The sequence below is a fragment of the Maylandia zebra genome, linkage group LG11 (genome assembly GCF_041146795.1).
Source record: "Maylandia zebra isolate NMK-2024a linkage group LG11, Mzebra_GT3a, whole genome shotgun sequence".
Lineage (NCBI taxonomy): Eukaryota > Metazoa > Chordata > Actinopteri > Cichliformes > Cichlidae > Maylandia > Maylandia zebra.
In genome coordinates this window covers 25,180,231-25,204,287 of record NC_135177.1, presented here as the reverse complement: position 1 = coordinate 25,204,287, position 24,057 = coordinate 25,180,231, and the positions used below count along the sequence as shown (strand labels likewise).

At 40.8% G+C, this 24,057-nt stretch overlaps 1 protein-coding gene across 1 annotated transcript in view; it reads right to left on the bottom strand.

Annotated features, from left to right (window-relative positions):
• The window catches only part of erfl3 (Ets2 repressor factor like 3), a 73,216-nt gene that overhangs the window by 11,723 nt on the left and 37,436 nt on the right, over nucleotides 1–24,057 (bottom strand). Inside the window, exon 2 of the mRNA XM_004550884.4 lies at nucleotides 10,119–10,353. Within this exon, the coding sequence (XP_004550941.2) occupies nucleotides 10,119–10,353 (235 nt within the window). The remainder of the gene's footprint in view (nucleotides 1–10,118; nucleotides 10,354–24,057) is intronic.

Genomic DNA, 24,057 nt, shown 5'->3' with positions numbered 1-24,057 from the left:
ACCAACTAAGTTTTGGTACCTAAACGTAACCATTGAGTGGATGTTAAAGTTAGAAATTAAGTGCACGAGTTCTGGGCTGTTAACTGTTGCAGGTCTGTTAAACGTGGCCGAGGCCGCAGGAGGAGCTGCGATCCAAGATTCATCATCTGCAGAAGTGATTACACCACCAGAGGGAGGAGGACTTCACAGTCATGAGTTTTTTGAGTCATTTAAGATGCTGAAATGTGAAATCTAAGGTTTTATTCTTCACTGTGTTTGTGCTACTAACAAAAAGGTATGACTTCATTCATTGTGCTACGATGTGACTTAGACCTAAATATAAAAAATGTCACAAACATTGTTACACCTGAGCTCACAAGCTGTGGTTTTGATGCAGCTCTATCAAATGTCACATTTATTTCTTTAAAATTATTTTTGGACTTCTTATTAATACATCCTGACTTAGAGAACATTTTTGTTTTGTCCACGTTCTTTATTATACTCATAATAAACTCGGCATAACAGTCAAATCCTCGAGAAGTTTGCCTCTACATAAGGATTCAAAAGGTCTTTTTCTTCCTGGAAATTATACTTTTACTACCATCTTTGCCTCCTACACATTTAAAATGGGGGATCGTTTGACTTTCCCTCTCAAGTCTCTGATGTTACAAGGGTACATAAAGCTGAAATGCAGGGTTGGAAATAGAACAACTTTCCATGTGCTCTGAATGAAGCTGCGTTTAGAGCACATGGTCACCCGGTCTTTCTCCAAGCCCACCCCCCTGCGCCGTCATACAGGCAGACAGTCTTTGAAGAGCATTTGAACTCACTTCAAAAGAGAAGAAAGAGATTCTTTGAGTGCCTGTGTTTAGCTGCCCACCGCACTTGCCTTACACGCACAAATGCATGCATGCACACACACATTTCTATTGTATCCTGTGCCATCTCATTCAGACATACTCAAACGCAGGGGTGGATGTGTGCCCCCACTCCAGCATGTATCATCCAGGAGATACAGCTTTATCCCATTCCCTGTTCTACCAAAAGAGTAGATTGAACAATCAGTGCGAGCATGGATTTAGGCAAAGCCTTCGGGGAAACAGAGGGGGAGGCTTTCTATCAACTCACTTGTTACTGCGAGTGATTCTAGGCCAGGGATTATGGCTGCGATTACACAGACGTGCTGGGGTCCAAAACATTATGATCAAAGCATGGAAACACACACCGGAGTGCAGCAACTAAATACCAATGAACGGACAGAGAAATTTCAGAAACCTGTACTTGAAACCATGTTTTTACAAAGCAACCCTTTCCAGGTCCTTTTGGGGGGACCTGAGGTGTTCACAGGTCAGATGAGATGTATAATCTCTCTAAAGGGTCCTGGGTCTCTTCCCAGTTTGGTTTGCCTGGAAAACCTCCAGAAAGAAGCACCCAAATATCTAACCTATGGAGGAATCTCGTTGGGACCTCTTGTATTTAGGAGCTTATTCTTTTGGACAGTCACAAAATCTCATGACCAGAGGTTAGGGGTGGAACTTTCTTTGTATCATTTATCCAAGCACTGATTTTTCTTAATGCTTAAATTCAGGTTTGCAGCAAGGCTGGAGCCTATTCCAGCTGTCACTGGGTAAGAAGCAGGCACACCCTGCCCAGGTCGCATCATAGACTGAGACAATCAGTCACACCTACAGTTAAGTTAGAATCACTAATTAGCCTAATAGTGCATTCCAGATGTAGTCGGAAGCCCCAGTTCGAGATTGGGTGTATATTGATACCACCACCATCTCCAAACTCAGAAGATATCTTATTTGTCTTACATAAAAACTCATTAACACGTGTATTGGATGAGTACAAATACCCACATGCATCGTATTGCAAATGCAAAAAGTTGAATTGCCTTAAAAGGTTAAGGCAGTAATCTGTGATTAAATATAAAGTATTGCACGTTTAGTTCAAACACTGAGGTTGGGCTAAAGACCTGTCCACTATTCCCACTTTTTCCATAAATTATTATTATGATATCTGTATAAAATCTTTTCCACTATCTCTCCATATGCACACACAAATGTCAGCACTAAAAATGAAATGAATCACCCGCTCACGTGCACGTGTGTCTGCACAGGCTGTGCCTTGCCATTGTTGGGCTGTAAATAGGAGCTGACTGTGACAGGAAGTTGGGATTACAATGCTCCCCATGCGTCCCATGTTTATTTTCTGCCTCTTTCGTCAGCGTTGGCTGTTACACGCAAACACACACACACATCCCAGCTAGATCTTCCTCTACACATATGCACACATACACACACACCAGCTGCTCACACTCAGGTGTGTACAAATTACAGAGATAAAAAGTCCTTTGTGTGGGAGCTACATTTGACAAGTGTTTACTGACTCAAAAAAAGGAAATTAAATGCGTTTGCGTTGGTTGGGTGGTGGTGCGATGAGCATATACATGGCAGAAGTCTGTATGCCAACTTCAACAATATAAAGGAATATCTAAATGAGTTGGCAAATCCATTTGGAATTATTGCCATTTCTGAAACATGGATCAATGCGGAGAAAGGAATGGACTTTGGACTGGAGGGATATGAAGTGAATTTTGTAAATAGAAGGAACAAGAGTGGAGGGGGAGTAGCTGTGTATGTGGATAAAAACCTAAACTACAAGGTGGTAGAAAGTATGACAACTGTAATTGATAATTTACTAGAATGTATAACAATTGAAATTTATAAGGAAAAAGAAAAAAATGTAATAATTAGCTGTATATATAGAACACCTGGCTCTAGTATTCAAGTATTTAATGACTTCATAGAGGAAATATTCTCTAAAACAAATCAAAAAGTTATGTTTATCTGTGGTGATTTTAATATTGACCTGTTGAATCCAAAAAAGCATAAAATGACCGACGAATTCCTAAACACTATGTACAGTTTGAGTTTACATCCTAAAATAACCAGGCCTAGCAGAATTACACCACATTGTGCCACCTTACTTGACAATATTTTCACTAACAATATGGAAAACAACATTGTGAGCGGAATATTAATTAATGACATCAGTGATCACCTACCAGTTTTTGCAGTTTATGACACTAATTATAAGAAAAATCAGCATGAAGAACAACTGAGATACAGACGTGTAAGGACAGAAGAAACTATGACTGCATTTAAGAACGATCTATTAAATCAGGACTGGGACAATGTGTACAAAGAAGCTGATATTGATATTGCATATGGCATATTTTTAAGAATATTCATGGAGTTGTACGATAAAAACTGTCCAACAATAAAATACAACAGAAAGCACAAATATTCAGATAGACCATGGCTCACTAAGGGTTTACAAAATGCATGTAAAAAGAAAAATACACTCTATAGGGAATACCTAAAACAAAGAACAAAAGAAGCTGAAAATAAATATAAAAAATACAAAAATAAGTTGACCAATATTATACGTGTATGTAGAAAGGAGTATTATAGTAAAATATTGAACAACAATAAACATAATATGAAAGGAATATGGGATGTTTTAAACGGTATCATTAAAAATAATTCTGGACAACAAAGTTATCCACAATACTTTATCGATAATGGCAATATTATGGAAAACACTGCTGATAAGGTCAACAGCTTTAATCATTATTTTGTAAATATTGGACCAAAACTGGCAGAACAAATTCCTGAGTCACTGCCATCAGTAGACTGTAGTGAAAACCTGATTGATAGGAACCCTAACTCAATGTTCCTCACATCAGTGGAGGAAAAAGAAATAATTGACATTGTACACATGTGTAAATATAAAACATCTACTGATTGTAATGATATTGACATGAAAATCGTCAAGAAGGTCATTGAAGGAATTGTAGGACCTCTAACATATATTTGCAACTTATCATTTCAGACGGGAAAAGTGCCAAACAAAATGAAAATAGCTAAAGTTGTGCCGCTGTATAAAACCGGGGATAGACGCCACTTCACAAATTACAGGCCTGTTTCTTTACTACCACAGTTCTCCAAAATCCTAGAAAACCTGTTTAATAAACGATTAGACAAATTCTTAGATAAATATAAATTACTCTCTGACAGTCAATATGGATTCAGATCAAAAAGATCAACATCTCTGGCATTAATCGAATCAATTGAGGAGATTACGAATGCTATAGATCAGAAACAGTATGCAGCTGGAGTATTTCTGGATCTCAAGAAAGCATTCGACACAATCAATCATGACATATTAATTAATAAACTGGAACGGTATGGGATTAGGGGGGTTGTACTGCAATGGGTGAAAAATTATTTAAGTGACCGGAAACAATTTGTGAAGCTGGGTGTCCATTCCTCATCATGCTTGGACATTGCTTGTGGTGTTCCACAAGGCTCTGTACTGGGTCCAAAATTATTTATTATTTATATAAATGATATTTGTAAGGCATCTGATATATTAAAATTAGTATTATTTGCAGATGACACAAATATTTTTTGTTCTGGGGGGAATCTAAAGGAGCTGCTGGATACAATTACTTCAGAAATGTGCAAAATTAAAAAATGGTTTAACAGGAACAAACTATCGCTAAATCTAAGTAAAACTAAAATTATCTTATTTGGGAATTCCCTTAGAAATGCACAAGTGCAGATTCATGTAGATGGTGTGGAAATTGAAAGAGTACTTGAACATAAGTTTCTTGGTGTGATTATAGATGATAAATTAAACTGGAAGTCTCATATAAATCATATACATAACAAAATTTCAAGAAGTGTCTCAATCTTGAGTAAAGTAAAACACATTCTGGACCACAAATCACTCCACATTCTCTATTGTTCCCTGATTGCACCGTATTTGAATTACTGTGCAGAGGTTTGGGGCAATACTTACAAATGTTCGCTATCATCAATCTTTATATTACAAAAAAGGGCCATAAGGATAATCCATAAAACTGGTTACAGAGATCATACAAATCCACTATTCTTAAAATCAAAAATTCTAAAATTCACAGATCTGGTTCATTTTCTCACAGCACAAATTATATATAAAGCAATAAATAACCTGCTTCCTGACAATATTCTAAAAATGTTTTCTAAAAGGGAACGGGGATACAATTTGAGGGGGGAATTAAATTTAAAACATCCTCGTATCCGTACAACATTAAAAAGTTTTTGCATCTCTGTGTGTGGAGTGAAGCTGTGGAACAGACTAAGTAAAGATATGAAGCAATGTCCAAGCATGGCGCAGTTTAAAAAGCGGTTTAAGGATATGGTTTTTACAGGGTACAGGGAAAAGGTAGAGATTTGATAGGGTGTTCTTGTCTAATATTTTCATGTGTGTGCGCATGCACGGGTTTGTTGGTATGGATATATATATATATATATATATATATATATATATATATATATATATATATATATATATATATATATATATATATATATATATATATATATATATATATATATATATATAATTGTAGGTTGTGTATCCTTGAGGTGTTAATGGGGTTATTGAAAATGTGTACATGTGCGTATGTGTGTATATACGTATGTATGGATAGATAGAAACATATATGTGTATATATTAAAAAAAAAAATTACACATAACATATAATGTAATTGCAAGGAGGTATTTCTGTAGTCTATTGATACTAGATAGTGGAAAAGGGGTGGGATTAAAAAAGCTTATGCTTCTTCCTGCTCCTTTTTGAACATGGACGTTATTTGGAGTTGTGGTTGCTCGTTTTCCTTTTGTTTGCTTTGTTCATTTGTCTCTTTTAATTCTATTTTTTTTATACTTTTTCAACATGTTCAAAATAAAGATTCAATCAATCAATCAATCAATATACATGGTGTGTGTCGGTGTGTGAAGAGGAAGATCGTGTCAGGGTCCGATCAGGCCGGTCACATGCTCGGCCGGTACAATATATGTATTCGAGCACACTCTGGTGTGTGCGTGCTTTCCACCCTCATAGAAAACAGAGGCCTCATTCAGTGGGGACAAAGGCATACACACAGTGCTCATGTATGCTAAACACATACATGCTGCAGATTGAGACAATGGAATGACAATGCACATATGTTGAACACTAAGTGATACAGTGGTACTGTCGCTGGGTGCTCCCTCTGCACTTTCTCTCTGGCCCTGGGAGTTTCCACACAAAGCAGTGCAACAGTTAAAGACCTTCTGACCTACAAACAGGCCCAGCCAGCTGAGTGAGTAACAGGGTGTGCATAGGCAGCAATATTTCCTGCAGCCAGCTGTTTACATGTGGTCATCAGGTTACACTTCGTGAGCGCCAATCATAACCTGTTTTACTGCTGTTTTTTTTTTTAAATTACTACTGTATTTCAGGAAAAGATAGGCCAAGAAACACAAACATGGTGGCAGCTTGGCCTAGTTCTGCTGGATTACTGAAAAATAAGAATCATAAATAGTTGCTTTATTATACTTTTAAAAAGAAGAATGTTGCTTTTTATACTAAGTGGATTTCCTTGAACTTTAATCAGTTGATTACACTAAATAAATGTGGACATTGACTTTTATGGAAGGCCAAAAGGAAAGGCAAATTTAGACCATTATTGCAAAGCTGCATGTGGGACAGTAATCACTTTAGAGCAGTTGTCTGGTTTCAATAATTGATGGTAGTTAAAATTGTCATTGTAAATAAAATATGATTAATTGCCCCCAAAGTAATCAAAAACAGCGTATTGTGTGTCAGACTCACTGCCTCAGCTTCCTCATCCTTCTAGTTAGAAGTGTTTTATCTCGCTACTGTGTGCGTTTGTCTGATTACAGGAGTGGTTTCAGGGAGTCGGACTGCTGCAACTCCACCGCACTGCTAGCTTTCAGTTTCAGCGACTGTTTTGTTCCAGCACTTGTTTTTGCTACTTGAACAATTTTCTAACTTTGTCTGCTCTCCTCTGCTCCTGTTTTTGGCATGCCTGGCCCCCGCCTCTGAACCACTCCTGCTCCAACTGTGTTCTCCATAGTCGCCACCTCACTTAACTACTCCACTCTGGATTAATTATCCTCCCTGCTCCGACAATTACACCTAGCTCGGCCATTCACCTCAACTGAGTTAAGATTGCGTCAACCACAGATCAGTAATCTCTATCCGCCAACCACTGGTTCCCTCCCTCTCAGTTAGTGCTTACTTCCACACATTTATAAATAAATCCTCATAACAAATGTGAAGTCGTGTTTTCTAGTTCGGTCCCCATGTTAAGTGCATGTTCTCATGTAATTTTAAGCCTACAATAAAACAATTGTTGTTCTATTTATGCACACTTCTGCAGTGGCAGCCTTTCAGCTGTGGTGTCCCATCACAATTAAATAAATGTTGGCAATGAAGCAAGCGCTTAAAACATGTGTTCCAGCATCCATGCTTGGCCGAGAGTCTGCACAATGGTGCATTTGTGCATCTGAATGCACACATGCGCCGTGTTGGTAATCTTTACCAGCTGTGCATGGCAATACCGCTGACCTCTGACCATTAACGCTGGCTGCTGACTGGCAGGCAGGGGACCTGGAGGTTTCAAGGAGCTGGGACCTCTTAGCGTGATTGCACTCATTAAGCAAAAACTCTGCAATGAATGATTGGCAAAAGGCTTCATTTGCCCTAAGTTACTTCATGACAGCAAAGAGTGGTGCAAGGACTAGGAGGAAGATTTAAGTCATGGTCTTTTCATCAGTGGAAATCTTTATTTCTCCAGCCTATTGACTTATTTCTCATGATTAAATTGGAGCTGAGGATTATAGATTGCGCCCGTTCTTTCATTCATTAACTCCACCTGAAATGTCAGGCAGCACTGATCTTAACGGTTGAGACTGAAGATCTAAAAAAAGAGCGACAGCCTGAATTTGTTTTTCTCTTTTGGTTTGAGTCGGTGCAAAAGAACGGATTCATTATCAAATTAAAAAACAGGACAGTCTAACCTCTTTAACGTCTACACGCACATTTCCACACACATAAACACACACTCGCGCAGTGTGAGCGTAATCCTCTCAACAGGAGTGGGAATTTCACAGTGGTCGTGGGAGCGGGAGGCCAGGATGACGCATGGGCCGAGGCTGCGTCCCATCAACGGAAAGCCAACACACATATGCTCAAGTCCGCACACAATACATTGGTCCTGATTAAGGGAATTTCCACCATGTGCACGGCAGACAGGAAAGAACAAGATCACTGAGGTAAAAATAATAATTACACAGTCCAAAGTGATAAAACGAACACTTCAAAACAAGCCCGCCTTTTAAATGTGTGTGCATGTGTGTGTAGGCTAACTGCCACATGTCGACTGTGGTCTCCATTATTAGCAGACTCTAGGTTTTCTCCACATGAAAGACGCGAGGTGGCCTGTTTTCCAACAGTTTACTCCATATGGGGACTGTTACCATGCACACATGCCTGTTTTATAACTTCATCAGTCTTCAGTGCCACTAATCCTGTTGCCACATTACTATTAATGTGTCTTGAGAGGCTTCATTTCGGGCACTGAAGGAGCTCCGGTGTCAAATCAGGTGACAACGCAAAGGTGCATGTTTGTTTGTGTGCGTGTTGTTTTGTTGACTGTCCTTATCGCTATAAGCCAGCTCACTTTAGAGGGAGACGACCTGGCTGCTGGAAGCTGGATGAGGACACAGGAGTGAACTTTCCCAAACAGGAGTGAACTCCTGTGTGGGGACCTTGTTGATAATCAGGCTCTAAGTCTGGTCCATCAGAGGGCACTAAGACCCACTATATATAAGCACTTAGTCCCCAGAGGATACCATCTGTAGAAGTTATCTTAATCTCAGCAGTGTAAATGAGCGTGCATAAGCCTTCCCAGCCCTAAATTAAGCAATTCAAAGCATTTCCCTCCTTTAATGGCCTATGTGGCTTTCTTTAAAGTGCTTAGCTTAATCTTGGCTCTGTTTGGCAGTACACAACAAGACACAGTGAATGAGATACAGTGCTTACAGCGAGCAGCTGAGAAGAGCCCCTTGGGGTATGTGATCCCTGTAATATTCAGCTCTGAATATGCTGAAAGTTGTTGTTAACATGTAACTTCTATTGGTTTTTCATCTATCCATCAATACTGTAAACTAAAGTCTATTTATAAAAGCCAAATAAACACAATGAAAAGCAGCTGCTCTGTGGCTCAGATTTGATTTGTTTTATAGGGTTATTTGGTCTTAATGCCATTTCCTTTACCGACAAGCCCAACTTGATTAACCTAAGACGTAGGAAACACAATTCAAAAATAATAAGTAAGTTTATTCATAATAAACTCAACCAATCATTCGACGGGCAATTTCAAATACACCCCAAATCTTCACAAAAAGCCACACTGGAAGTAATCCACAGGTACAAATCAGATGATAAAGTCAGTACTTGACATTAAAGGATCACTGGTGTTAACTGAAATTAATAATCAACAACCACAGGAAACTCCTTCATAGTTAAATTTGCTCAGGTCAGTGGCATTTAAAGCCAATGAGGTCACCAAATACACCCTCAAAAAAACAAAGTCTGCACATGCCAAATTTCCCCTGAGGATTCTAATGTGTCCGCTGTGAGGTCATTACATCACACTAAATAAAAACCAAAACCATTTTAGTTTACTAAAATAAAAATATAAACCAGACTTTAAGAAAAATGCTGTTCAAGCTGTGGCCAGAAATTCTCCTTCTTTGCTTGGAGCAACCTGGACAAGTTCATGCCTCTCCTTTTTTAGTTTTTTCTTTTCTTTCAATATATTAAAATTACTAAAAGCAAAACATTAAATTGAGAAAATTATAAACTGACAAGAATGAAAAGTTAACCCTACAAGCAGGCTGGCTGTGTCCCGAATGAATGATAGGCTGGAGCAAAGTTGTTAAACCCAGTGCTGCTGAGGGGTTACTGTAGCGCTCTCCACTGCACACTGTGTTTGTCAAAGCTGGAACAGCTGTTTGGCACGGGCCTAGGTGTAGCCCTCAGTGCTTTAAGCCTCAGACACACCACTGCAGATGCAAGAAGGAAAAGATTCTGCCTTTCTAAAATTAGTTAATATATGTCAATGAATACTAAAGATAATTTGTACGGTTCTTGTTTTGACAGTCCTTTTGTTTTAGCAACTTTATGTGAAAATAACTGTTTACGGTAACAGTATATTTCTCAGTCATCATACCTCAGAGCCCTGCTCAGTTTATCGTAGTTCATTTGGGGTTTGCACTTCCTGGCCCCCCAGAGTCGAGCCACTTCATCTGGATCCTTGATGACAAACTCGCCATAGTCCCCCTGCCAGGCGATGACATCATGATACTCCTCTTTCCTGAGCAGCTCCAGGATGAAGTGCCACAGCTGGATCTGTCTGGAACCAGGGCTTGACTCGGGCTTGTAAGCCCATTCTGGGAAGGCGAACCCTGTAATACAGAGATAAAGAGAGTGGGGATATTAGTGTTGGGTGGAGGGGGGTCATTCGAGCCTTGCCAAGAACAGTGAATGGTGATGTAGAGAGCGCGGGTCGTATTCATAAATTCTAGTAAAAAGACATCTTTTTGGATGAACTGAAGTGCACCCGGATGACTCGCCTTTTGTCTCTGTAGGGAAATACACGCTATAGAAAACTAGTTTAAAGGAAGGCAAAAGAAAAGACTAAGATATGATTACAGTTATGAGTCAGGAGCAGTTTCAGGTGACTGCGCTAACAGGGAAAAGAAGATTACAGGTGTCTGGCCAAGTATAGATCACATACAACAGTGCAGCTTAGTACAGAGTGCACTGCTCTCATTCATACTGTCGTCACTACTCTCCAAGTCCTCCCTGTATTTCCAGCAAGAAAAAAATAAGATAAACTGCAGGGCTTTTTTCTAAAAATACTTTCTCTTTTATTGGGCAGTTAGACCCTGTGAGAAGTAAAAATTAGACCTGTGAAAAATACGTAAGTGGACAGAAAAGTCAGAAACACCAGCAAGAGAAGAAAAGAGTAAAACAGACGAGATGAAGCACAAACACACATTTTTACATTTGCGACTTATTCTAATAATCAACACCTCACACCAACCTAATGGAAATTTCTGAAATCTCAAAGATGTTTTCTAACCACACCGGAAGAAATTTTAACAAAGGTCTAAGATGTTTCTATAAGATTCGTTTACACCAGTTACATTTTATTCACTTTAACTGTTTAGATGACTGTACTGATGACACAAAGCGCACCTAATTTTGATAACAGTAGAGGTATTAACACAGGTCATGGATCTATATCTCCAGAACCTCACAAGACACCATTTTTAGTGGCTACCTGTGACTATGACAAGTTTGCATAAGTGAGTCACAACTTCATTTGCACCAGATGAAGATAAACTGCTAGTTTGTGGCTAGTTATCAAATCCAATTGTTGAGGAAAATAGAGAATTTATCAGTACGGCTTCAGGCTAGGTTTTAATGCTGCTGGCTTACAGGTTTGTTTGATCTGCATCTAGACTCAAAATAAAGCTTTATTTTTTGTTATCAAAGTAGGCTAAGTTTAGCCGAATTAATAGCTTAATATTGCCTAAATGTGCAAACAGAAGTTTTCCCTTTAAACTTTTTCACTTTAAGTGAAACCCATTGGCTATTAGTAATCTTGATAGTCTAATGTACGTTCATCATTGTGTCACAGTCATTATAAGGCTCACATATGTTTTGCAGCCAACCCCTGAACTAATGCATGCGCGATGAAAATAAAAAGCAAGGATGTGAGAAGAGAAGCAACCTAAACCTCTTCAGCACTCTGATCCATATTTTCTTGCTACATGACTGACTACCTGACTGGCTCTTATTAGTAATCGGTGCATGCATGCCTCGACCTGCTCAACCCCAGCATGCCCCCTGTAACTTTAATTGTCTTAATCTGTACCGTCTGAAGCTTTGGCATAAAACACATTCCTCTGCTGTGATTAGGTCACAATTTCACCAGAGTGGCTCTTTACAGGAAACACACACGCACACTGAAACTACAACACTGAAAGCTGCAGCGTTAGTGGGCTTCATGGAACAGTTAGGCACACGAAAAACCTTTCCACCTCTCCTCCACCTCTTTCCTCTCATGCTGTCACTCTTTCCTCTGACTGTAGCAAAACAACATGGCCAGTCATCTCCCCTGCCTATCCCTCCATCTCTCTCTCTCTCTCTCCACCCTCGGCACGAAGGAAATGCAGAGCAAGAGACAGGCAGAATGAGACTGTGGGCGTGGGTATATGACTGTTTGCATGAGCATGTGTGCGCCCAAATGTACGAGTTTGAAAGAGTTTTTGTGCCAGTGCGCGTGTGTGTGTTTTTGAAAATGTTTGTGCAAGTCTCCCACTAACATTCTGTCGCCTGGGTGGTCAAGAGAATGTGACACGACTGAGCAAAACAGACTATAGCACTGTAATATTTAGCCACACGTATCCTGGACTGAACTTTTATTTTATCAACAATTATCATCGGAGCTCTGACAGACGCTCCGGTGAGGAGGTTGTCTCGCTGAAGAAATAGCATCCACCCTGCTAAAGTGTCATTATGCGGGACATTTAATGCCTTTCGATCCTGCCGATATAGTCTGTGTGATTTTTTTTGTGTGTTCTGCAAACGGCACAAGTGTCAGATTACTCCGAAAAAAATAGCCGAGCAAAAGGACCTGCATGTAACATCATGCAATGCCATGAAAAGGCTGCTGTGTGTTTACTGTGTGACACAGTGGATTAAATTAAGAAGCGTTTCTCATAATTTATCTGATGGAAGAATGCTGTAACTACCATAGATATTGCCCTAATAAAACTATTAACCCTAGAGTTAAATCAATACCTTTCTGGCATTAATGAGGGTTTATTACATGGATATTATTTTACAAGGGACACGGGGGTCAGTGGTGCCAGCAGCCATAATCATCCTGCATGCACTGTGCATTTATTTAAATGCAATCTTAACAACACAAGCTCCTGTATATGGATCTTAATACCCGATTAACGTGTTTGAGAATCATGTTTGGCTTCATCCTCCTTTGGCAAGCTGATAAACAGCTGAGAAATGAGCAAATGAAAAAAACTTATTTCATTTTTTTAGCACTTTGAAAAAAGACTTACTCCATGGTGTAGTAATTCGAGACTGGGAGGAGGCACAAACGCAGCCTCAAAACTAAAACCAGTTAGTTTCAGGGGGTCACCAGCTAGTGTACTCCTAGTGTTGGTCACCAGGCATAGATGAATGGGTGGGCTTTGTCAGGAAGTACATCTGGCATTAAAATGTGTGCCAAATCAAAACATGTGCATCCATCCACTATGGTGATCCACTGCAAATAAGGGAGCAGCTGAAAGTTTCTTGCCTTTTGAAAGTAGACAGCAAATTATCCAAAGCATTGAAGACTCTGCTGAGAATCCATAAAAAGTAGTGGTGAAATCATTACGATGAGTGCTGAGAACCACAGAAGCTGCTGTTAGTGACCTCTGCCCATATCTACTATTAGTGCTGAGCCTCCCTCAGCAGTTTATGATGCTTGAATACATAGATCAGGAGTGTGATGACTGACAAAGCACTGAGAGGACTAATGAAAATCAGGAGCTGCATGATACTGAAGATAAAAATGAACTTCTCTGGTTAACATCTCATGCTTGATTCTCTCTTACAGCTGAATATAGTTGATAGAGCTGTCTTTATGTCTGTTGCTGGAGTTTAATTTCTCATTTTTCTGGGCTATAGCTAGTATAGCTGAAACTATAGTATTAAACTGTTTAGCTGGCTGTTGGCCTGTTGTATTTGATATTTGCTTTGTATCTATAAAGTTGGGGGGGGGGGGGGGGGGGAAGCATGAATCAATATCTCCCAGTCTTGTTTTCTACAAATTAGATTTTATATAGCAGAAGCCTTCTCTCATTCAAAGCACATCTGCCAGACATCTATAAATCTGTCCGTAAGCGTTGCTATTAGGGCTGCACGATTAATCGTTAGAAAATCGCGATCTCGATTCATACTTATGTGCGATCTCATTTCCAAATGACAACGATTAAAAAAAAAAAAAAAAAAGACGACGATTGTACCGCATTTTGATCCGGGACGTACTCTGCATGAAAACAAGCGCTCACTCTTCCTGCTCAACAAATGACAAGGGCGGAGCCTTATACCACGTGACACAGAAGCTGTGCCATGTGATGCTAAAATTAGCATGGAAAAAACAACGGAGAGCACGTCAGGGATGACGAGAAAGTGACAGGAGAAAATCCGTCCCGGTCAACCACCCAAACATCAATAACGGGAACCTTATACAGCGCTTCCCTATACCCGTCGAACTCCCGCAGGCACAAAGAAATTACGGAGGCTATCACTTATCACCTGACCAAAGATATGGCTCCCATCAACACTGTGCAAAATGAGGGATTTAGGAAAATGATCAACACCCTAGACAAACGCTACACAGTGCTGTCCCGCAACTATTTTTCTATTGTTGCACTACCTGCTCTATACACGCAGTGTCGAGCAACGGTGGAGACGGAATTTCAAGCAGTACGACATTTTGCGGCAACAACAAAATGTGAGACATTTGTTGTTTTATGTTCAGTCTCAACTGTTACGAAGTTGATGTGCAGTTAATAAGTGCAATAAATATTTATATTGGAAAAGAAAATCGTGAAAGAATCGTGATCTCATTTTATGCAAAATCGTGCAGCCCTAGTTGCTATTGAAGCATTTCATCACCTTGAGTAACTTAACTAGTGCATTTAGGCTTCCTTTGTTTTTTTAGACTAAAAAATAAAACCAGAAAAGGAAAGAGCTCTTCCTATGTGTCTTCTTACTCATCTAATGTAGGCTCGTTTCTCACCACCTTTTCTTGGTGGTTTTCCTCCACAGTGTATTTGCGAGACACGGTCAGTGAATCATTCAGTCATCCCACCTACTCAGGAGTCATTTTGTGATTGAAAAGAAAGATTTTTGAATATCACTCAAAGTATGTAGAAGATGCCTACACATTTTCCTTCTACAAACTCCAGACAGGATCTTATCAGCGCTGACTCTTATGTAGATAGTGGGTGGCCAACGAACGGCAGCTGTGCAGGCAGCCAGTTTGTTTAAACTAAAGATTATTGTTTAGTTGTGTGAAATGACCATGGGTGTAAAAAAAAAAAAAAAAAAAAAGCAAAAAGCTGCAAACTGTGTCATCCGTGGCTGTATATTCTCAGACTTTCCAGGTTTGCATATGTAGGTAGCAGTTAATACGCAAATGGCACCACACTCACTCACTGTCATTTTATTTCCTTTTTCACTTCCCACCCCCCTCTTCCTCCTCCTCCTCTTTCTCTTTCGAATATTCAAGTAAACACGTTTGGCATGATCAAACCCTACAGTCACAGGGGAAGAGACCTGCGGCTATCATAAACATACTGGCTCACTGAGCGTGCTGCTGCAACGATTTAAAAAAAAAATTAAATAATCACCCACACAAACACTCCTACTGAACATGACAACACCATCTTTCCAGACAAAGGAAAAAATACTTTTAACTCCCAAATAGACTTAAATGTGTGTAGCTGATGGCTAAAAGATGTGACTGAAAAGAAATGTGTGAGCAGTGCAGAACATTTGTTAACAAATGACCCCTGAGATTCTGCTTTAAAGAAAGATTAAGGGTTAAAACAGGACCTTTCACATGCTATAACTTGTTTTGACCAGCCAGTTATCCCACGTGATGATATGATCTCTTAAAAGTTTACACAAAATTCACCTTTTGAAGTTTTCTCCAAAGAATTATCAGAAAACAGATAAAGGTCAAATGTTTGTTTCTGTTACTCAACATTGTTAATTCTAAAATGATGCACTTTTGCTGTTGAAATTATAATACTTTCCATGATGCTTAAAGTTGAGGGGGTGCAAGATTTCAGCTTTAAATTATGACACTTGGGAGTGGGTGTAAAATTGATTTGGTTGCTGTTTTTCAGCCTTGAAAATTGTGGCCATCTCCTGTATTTAAGAAGATAAGAGGGTTTAAAAATGTTGGAAAAGATAGTGTGAATTCAAAAGCAGCAAATTTAGACAAACCTCTGTGATTTGAGGGCCTGTAACACAGAATATTTTTTATAATATGTAGGGCTGTTCGATATAACGATATATTGGATGACGATATTAAAAACGTCTATCGTTTCATTTTACGCTATCGTTTGTTTCGTGGTGTCGCAAAATAAACTGCTTACAGTTTTTCATCGTTTTGTTGGTCACTGTAGTGGCTATATTAATTTCTTAAGGTTCTCTCCTTCTCTTATATTTAATATAACCACACTAGGGACTGACAAGAGCCTGTTTTTATGTGATGTCGTTAGCAACAACGACGCTAAAATCATCGCGTGTCCGCTTGTTTATTTTCCACATAAACCTTTCAGAATAAAGCTCAAGATCCTGTTGAGACTTTTCAATATAAACTGAATCACGTGAAAGATTACAGTGAGGCAAAAAAGTATTTAGTCAGCCACCGATTGTGCAAGTTCCCCCACTTAAAATGATGACAGAGGTCAGTAATTTGCACCAGAGGTACACTTCAACTGTGAGAGACAGAATGTGAAAAAAAAATCCATGAATCCACATGGTAGGATTTGTAAAGAATTTATTCGTAAATTAGGGTGGAAAATAAGTATTTGGTCACCTCAAACAAGGAAAGTCTCTGGCTCTCACAGACCTGTAACGTCTTCTGTAAGAAGCTTTTCTGTCCCCCACTCGTTACCTGTATGAATGGCACCTGTTTGAACTCATCATCTGTATAAAAGACACCTGTCCACAGCCTCAAACAGTCAGACTCCAAACTCCGCCATGGCCAAGACCAAAGAGCTTTCGAAGGACACCAGGAAAAGTATTGTAGACCTGCACCAGACTGGGAAGAGTGAATCTACAATAGGCAAGCAGCTTGGTGTGAAAAAATCAACTGTGGGAGCAATCATCAGAAAATGGAAGACATACAAGACCACTGATAATCTCCCTCGATCTGGGGCTCCACGCAAGATCTCATCCCGTGGGGTCAAAATGATCATGAGAACGGTGAGCAAAGATCCCAGAACCACACGGGGGGACCTGGTGAATGACCTGCAGAGAGCTGGGACCAAAGTAACAAAGGTCACCATCAGTAACACACTACAACGGCAGGGAATCAAATCCCGCAGTGCCAGACGTGTTCCGCTGCTGAAGCCAGTGCATGTCCAGGCCCGTCTGAAGTTTGCCAGAGAGCACATGGATGATACAGCAGAGGATTGGGAGAATGTCATGTGGTCAGATGAAACCAAAGTAGAACTTTTTGGTATAAACTCAACTCGTCGTGTTTGGAGGAAGAAGAATACTGAGTTGCATCCCAAGAACACCATACCTACTGTGAAGCATGGGGGTGGAAACATCATGCTATGGGGCTGTTTTTCTGCCAAGGAGACAGGACGACTGATCCGTGTTAAGGACAGAATGAATGGGGCCATGTATCGTGAGATTTTGAGCCAAAACCTCCTTCCATCAGTGAGAACTTTGAAGATGAAACGAGGCTGGGTCTTCCAACATGACAATGATCCAAAACACACCGCCCGGGCAACAAAGGAGTGGCTCCGTAAGAAGCATTTGAAAGTCCTGGAGTGGCCTAGCCAGTCTCCAGACCTCAACCCCATAGAAAATCTGTGGCGGGAGTTGAAAGTCCGTGTTGCTCGGCGACAGCCCCAAAACATCACTGCTCTCGAGAAGATCTGCATGGAGGAATGGGCCAAAATACCAGCTACTGTGTGTGCAAACCTGGTAAAGACCTATAGTAAACGTTTGACCTCTGTTATTGCCAACAAAGGTTATGTTACAAAGTATTGAGTTGTATTTTTGTTATTGACCAAATACTTATTTTCCACCCTAATTTACAAATAAATTCTTTACAAATCCTACCATGTGGATTCATGGATTTTTTTTTTTCACATTCTGTCTCTCACAGTTGAAGTGTACCTCTGGTGCAAATTACTGACCTCTGTCATCATTTTAGGTGGGGGAACTTGCACAATCGGTGGCTGACTAAATACTTTTTTGCCCCACTGTATGTCGTGTGCTTACAGATGAGAAGCAAAAAAGAGCCGCCAGGTGCTAAAAAATAAACCTTCGACTCAAACGTTAGAACAGGCTGTTCCCCGCAGCACGCTGTGTAATAAATACTCACAAAGAAAATGGCAGTTGTTACAACCTATGTCTAAAAATGTATCGTTTCATGCATCGGTTAAAACACTGGACTCCAGATACACGACGCCCAGCTGGAAACACTTCACACAAGTTGAGCTGCCCGAGATTCACAGAATTTTCAGAAAATGTAAAATTTTTGTGATTTATATCGTTATCGGACGATAGATGTCTTATATCGAGATATTAGATTTTGGTCATATCGCACAGCCCTAATAATATGAAGACAAAATTTGTCATGGTGTCAGTAAATATGCCAAAGCTGACTTGGAGGGGGTCAGGTGGGATCTTTTCACAGATTTGATTGATTTTATCTGGAATGGCCCAGATTACTGTTTACTGGGAGTCCTACTGTCTGCAGGGAGTTTTTATGAATGTCCAAGCAAGGCTCTTTAAAAAAAAAAGAAAAGAAAGAAAGGAAGAAAAAGAAAATGCAAAATAAACCTCAAAGGGAAAGCAAAGAAAATAGTATTGCTGCTATAGCAAATATTGTGCTGGCAGCAACTCTGTGTGAAGATATCCGTAATGATTTTTTTGGGGGGACTTTGGCAGCGGTCACTGTACAGACACATCACACTTCAGGTCACTGGGTGAAACTGATACACAGCAAACACTTAGAAGACCGGCAGCTACAGCATGTGTGTGAAAAAAGAAGACATTTCCAACTGAAAACGACACATTATCGGCCTCTACAGCACACGCCTTTCATATGCATATGTCGGTGAGGTTTATAGAGCGCCCACGTGACAAATTATTTGGGTGCATGTGTATTATAAGTAAAGCTCATTGTAGAAAACATTCAGGTACAGATTTTCACTTGAATGCTGCAAATGTCAAACGTCAGTTCATATCAGCCGTTTTGGTTTTACTTTACTGAAACCACAGAATGGTTGGGAAACCAGACCTCGAAACAAAGCTGCTGAGGCCAAAGGCTGTTTGAGGTAAACGATGCATCCTTGCAACGTGAGGTGTTTACACATCACACAAAATCAAGAGTCCTTGCACACAAAAACAAGCACCTGACTGGCAAAACCTTCAGCATGTAAAAATCATTTAACTTGCATGAGTAAAAAGAGCATTTACTTTTAGTTCTGAACGAGGAGTTTAGCAAGCTGCAAGAGAGATGCAAAAGGGTACTGTTATTTTAAAAAGTAAAGTCTCATCTAATACTGTATATACTGCTGCTGTGAAGATATTTATGTTCGCTATGTACAGGGAGTGCAGAATTATTAGGCAAGTTGTATTTTTGAGGAATAATTTTATTATTGAACAACAACCATGTTCTCAATGAACCCAAAAAACTCATTAATATCAAAGCTGAATGTTTTTGGAAGTAGTTTTTAGTTTGTTTTTAGTTTTAGCTATTTTAGGGGGATATCTGTGTGTGCAGGTGACTATTACTGTGCATAATTATTAGGCAACTTAACAAAAAACAAATATATACCCATTTCAATTATTTATTTTTACCAGTGAAACCAATATAACATCTCCACATTCACAAATATACATTTCTGACATTCAAAAACAAAACAAAAACAAATCAGCGACCAATATAGCCACCTTTCTTTGCAAGGACACTCAAAAGCCTGCCATCCATGGATTCTGTCAGTGTTTTGATCTGTTCACCATCAACATTGCGTGCAGCAGCAACCACAGCCTCCCAGACACTGTTCAGAGAGGTGTACTGTTTTCCCTCCTTGTAAATCTCACATTTGATGATGGACCACAGGTTCTCAATGGGGTTCAGATCAGGTGAACAAGGTGGCCATGTCATTAGTTTTTCTTCTTTTATACCCTTTCTTGCCAGCCACACTGTGGAGTACTTGGACGCGTGTGATGGAGCATTGTCCTGCATGAAAATCATGTTTTTCTTGAAGGATGCAGACTTCTTCCTGTACCACTGCTTGAAGAAGGTGTCTTCCAGAAACTGGCAGTAGGACTGGGAGTTGAGCTTGACTCCTCAACCCGAAAAGGCCCCACAAGCTCATCTTTGATGATACCAGCCCAAACCAGTACTCCACCTCCACCTTGCTGGCGTCTGAGTCGGACTGGAGTTCTCTGCCCTTTACCAATCCAGCCACGGGCCCATCCATCTGGCCCATCAAGACTCACTCTCATTTCATCAGTCCATAAAACCTTAGAAAAACCAGTCTTGAGATATTTCTTGGCCCAGTCTTGACGTTTCAGCTTGTGTGTCTTGTTCAGTGGTGGTCGTCTTTCAGCCTTTCTTACCTTGGCCATGTCTCTGAGTATTGCACACCTTGTGCTTTTGGGCACTCCAGTGATGTTGCAGCTCTGAAATATGGTCAAACTGGTGGCAAGTGGCATCTTGGCAGCTGCACGCTTGACTTTTCTCAGTTCATGGGCAGTTATTTTGCGCCTTGGTTTTTCCACACACTTCTTGCGACCCTGTTGACTATTTTGAATGAAACGCTTGATTGTTCGATGATCACGCTTCAGAAGCTTTGCAATTTTGAGACTGCTGCATCCCTCTGCAAGATATCTCACTATTTTTGACTTTTCTGAGCCTGCCAAGTCCTTCTTTTGACCCATTTTGCCAAAGGAAAGGACGTTGCCTAATAATTATGCACACCTGATATAGGGTGTTGATGTCATTAGACCACACCCCTTCTCATTAAAGAGATGCACATCACCTAATATGCTTAATTGGTAGTAGGCTTTCGAGTCTATACAGCTTGGAGTAAGACAACATGCATGAAGAGGATGATGTGGACAAAATACTCATTTGCCTAATAATTCTGCACTCCCTGTATATGTACTATGTTTAGCATATAGATTTCTTCAAGGATAAATGAAATTATAATATTCAAGAGAGGTTACTCCTCCACATCGGAAAGAGCCAAATTGATGCGGTTCAGGATCTGATTAGCATCCCCCTAAGGTGATGTGTTTAGACCATGTCCAACTCGGAGGACACCCAGGGGCAGACCCAGGACAAATTCAAGTGCTGAATTATGGCAGAAAACTTTGCTAAAACTATGATGCATTGCTGTCCTTCGCGTTTTATGTAAAATGTCGTCTCTTAAAAAAAACAAAAAAAGCCCCCTGTTATGATTACTATTATTGTTTTTGTTGTTCGTCTGTGTACATTAATTTTTTCATGTAGTGGCAGCAGTGTTGCTAAAAATAAATTCAAGGCCTAATGATTCACTGTCAAGAGCAGCAACGCTTTAAAAAACACAAGAGCTACGAGCACAATGCACCGGCGTGCATGTATGTTCTTTACATACATCATGCTGTCATGTATAACTCATCGGTTACCTGTCAAATCCTGAACATCAAAGACCTCATATGATGCCTGCCCGGTGCTGGTAGAGGACAAAGCATAAGCGACTCTCTTTAGTGACCCTGTGAGCGAGTGTGTGCGTGACAGAGATGGTAAGGATTATGTTTAGAGGAATGCTGAGAGCAAGAACAGGTGTCTTTGTCCTTCTATCCACTCAGCCCAAGCAGTCCTGAGTCACAGAGGATCAGCTATCGCTCGCACACACACACACACACACACACACACACGCTCCGATTTGCTTCAGCCTCATACAACTGATAGGAGAAGTTTGGGAATCTTGGAATCGGTGTGTGTGTTTTATCATACAACCTGTGTAGATGACTAACACAGGGAAAGCAGGAGTAGGGAAGAGCTTGCAGACCATGACCTAACCTCCACTCACCACCACCACACTTAACCTCTCTGACCTCGACTCTCTGTCTATTTGGCTCCCTTCCTCCCTCACCACTCTCCCTCCCAAGGGAGACACCAGATAGCCTTTACAGCACACGCACACACACACACACACACACACACACACACACACACACACACACACACACACACTCTGCATCAATAATGTAGAAAATGGTGTGGCAGTTGACGATAGGGGTGCGCCTAATCTCTGCCCTGGGACACTGGAGAGAGTGTGAGTGTGTCAAAAAGTGTGTGTTGTGAGTTGGGACAACTGAGGGGCAGGTGGTAGAAAGTGATGCAAAAGGGACAGAGAAGAGGAGCAGGAGGGGGAAGAGAGGGAGGGAGTAATGGGGGTGTTGCTGAAGTGAAAGAGAAGAAGGCAAGACGAGATGGGGTGAGCTCTAGGACAAGAAGAGAACAGAGAAAAGAAAGTAGGAGAAAAGAGACAGGGGAGGGAGATCTGGGAAACAAGAGTGGGATAAGAAAGAGAGAGACAATGGCTCGAGTGGGAGAGGAGAGAGGGGGTGGATGGAGGGAAAGGGGGATTAAGGGAGCGATGAGATCATTGCTCGTCTGGTAGTCTGTTGTCATCCAGGTCAGATTGCTTATCCCCTCCCCTCCTCCTTCACTGCTTCTCTCCTTCCTCCTTCTCCTTTCTGAGAGTGCGGATGCCTCTTTTCCTCCGTGTGATATTGGCGGCAAGCCCCCTAGCAGACTTCTAACACTGCTGCTATTCCAGCTATGTGTGCTGCTCACCAGTCCAACAATGACTTCCACAATGCAAGAGGAGAAGGAGGGGCCCAAGGAGATGAAAGCTAGTAAGTGAGGAAAGAGTGGAAGGGAGAGAAAGATAAACAGCACAAGACTCATGAAGAAGGAGAAATGGTGCTGAGCTGCTCGAGAGCTCTCTTATGGATGCCCGCTCCATAAGTCGCAGCCTCTCAAGAGGATCTCTTTTCGTGGAGTTTATAATTAATTTAATGTGTCGCTGCAGTTTTTACCACCCCTAATCTGCGTCTTCTCTCTCCTGTGTAACCCCAAAAGCCATTCTGACAACATTACCCAGCAATCATGGTTACAAGAGTGCTGTTATCATTCCCATTAGAACATGCTGTGGTATGACAGCAATAGCTGCACATGTTGACAGTTTCCACATACAGTTTAATTCCACTCAGATCCTCTCTTACACGGCAAAAACTATAGATCAGGGACTGCATAAACAGTCATGAATATACAGTGGGGCAAAAAAGTATTTAGTCAGCCACCGATTGTGCAAGTTCCCCCACCTAAAATGATGACAGAGGTCAGTAATTTGCACCAGAGGTACACTTCAACTGTGAGACAGAATGTGAAAAAAAAAAAATCCATGAATCCACATGGTAGGATTTGTAAAGAATTTATTCGTAAATCAGGGTGGAAAATAAGTATTTGGTCAATAACAAAAATACAACTCAACACTTTGTAACATAACCTTTGTTGGCAATAACAGAGGTCAAACGTTTACTATAGGTCTTTACCAGGTTTGCACACACAGTAGCTGGTATTTTGGCCCATTCCTCCATGCAGATCTTCTCGAGAGCAGTGATGTTTTGGGGCTGTCGCCGAGCAACACGGACTTTCAACTCCCGCCACAGATTTTCTATGGGGTTGAGGTCTGGAGACTGGCTAGGCCACTCCAGGACTTTCAAATGCTTCTTACGGAGCCACTCCTTTGTTGCCCGGGCGGTGTGTTTTGGATCATTGTCATGTTGGAAGACCCAGCCTCGTTTCATCTTCAAAGTTCTCACTGATGGAAGGAGGTTTTGGCTCAAAATCTCACGATACATGGCCCCATTCATTCTGTCCTTAACATGGATCAGTCGTCCTGTCCCCTTGGCAGAAAAACAGCCCCATAGCATGATGTTTCCACCCCCATGCTTCACAGTAGGTATGGTGTTCTTGGGATGCAACTCAGTATTCTTCTTCCTCCAAACACGACGAGTTGAGTTTATACCAAAAAGTTCTACTTTGGTTTCAACTGACCACATGACATTCTCCCAATCCTCTGCTGTATCATCCATGTGCTCTCTGGCAAACTTCAGACGGGCCTGGACATGCACTGGCTTCAGCAGCGGAACACGTGGCTACAATGTAGCTTGCCATCACCAGTGTGTGAATGTGTGTGTGAATGGGTGGATGACTGGATATGTAAAGCGCTTTGGGGTCCTTAGGGACTAGTAAAGCGCTATATAAA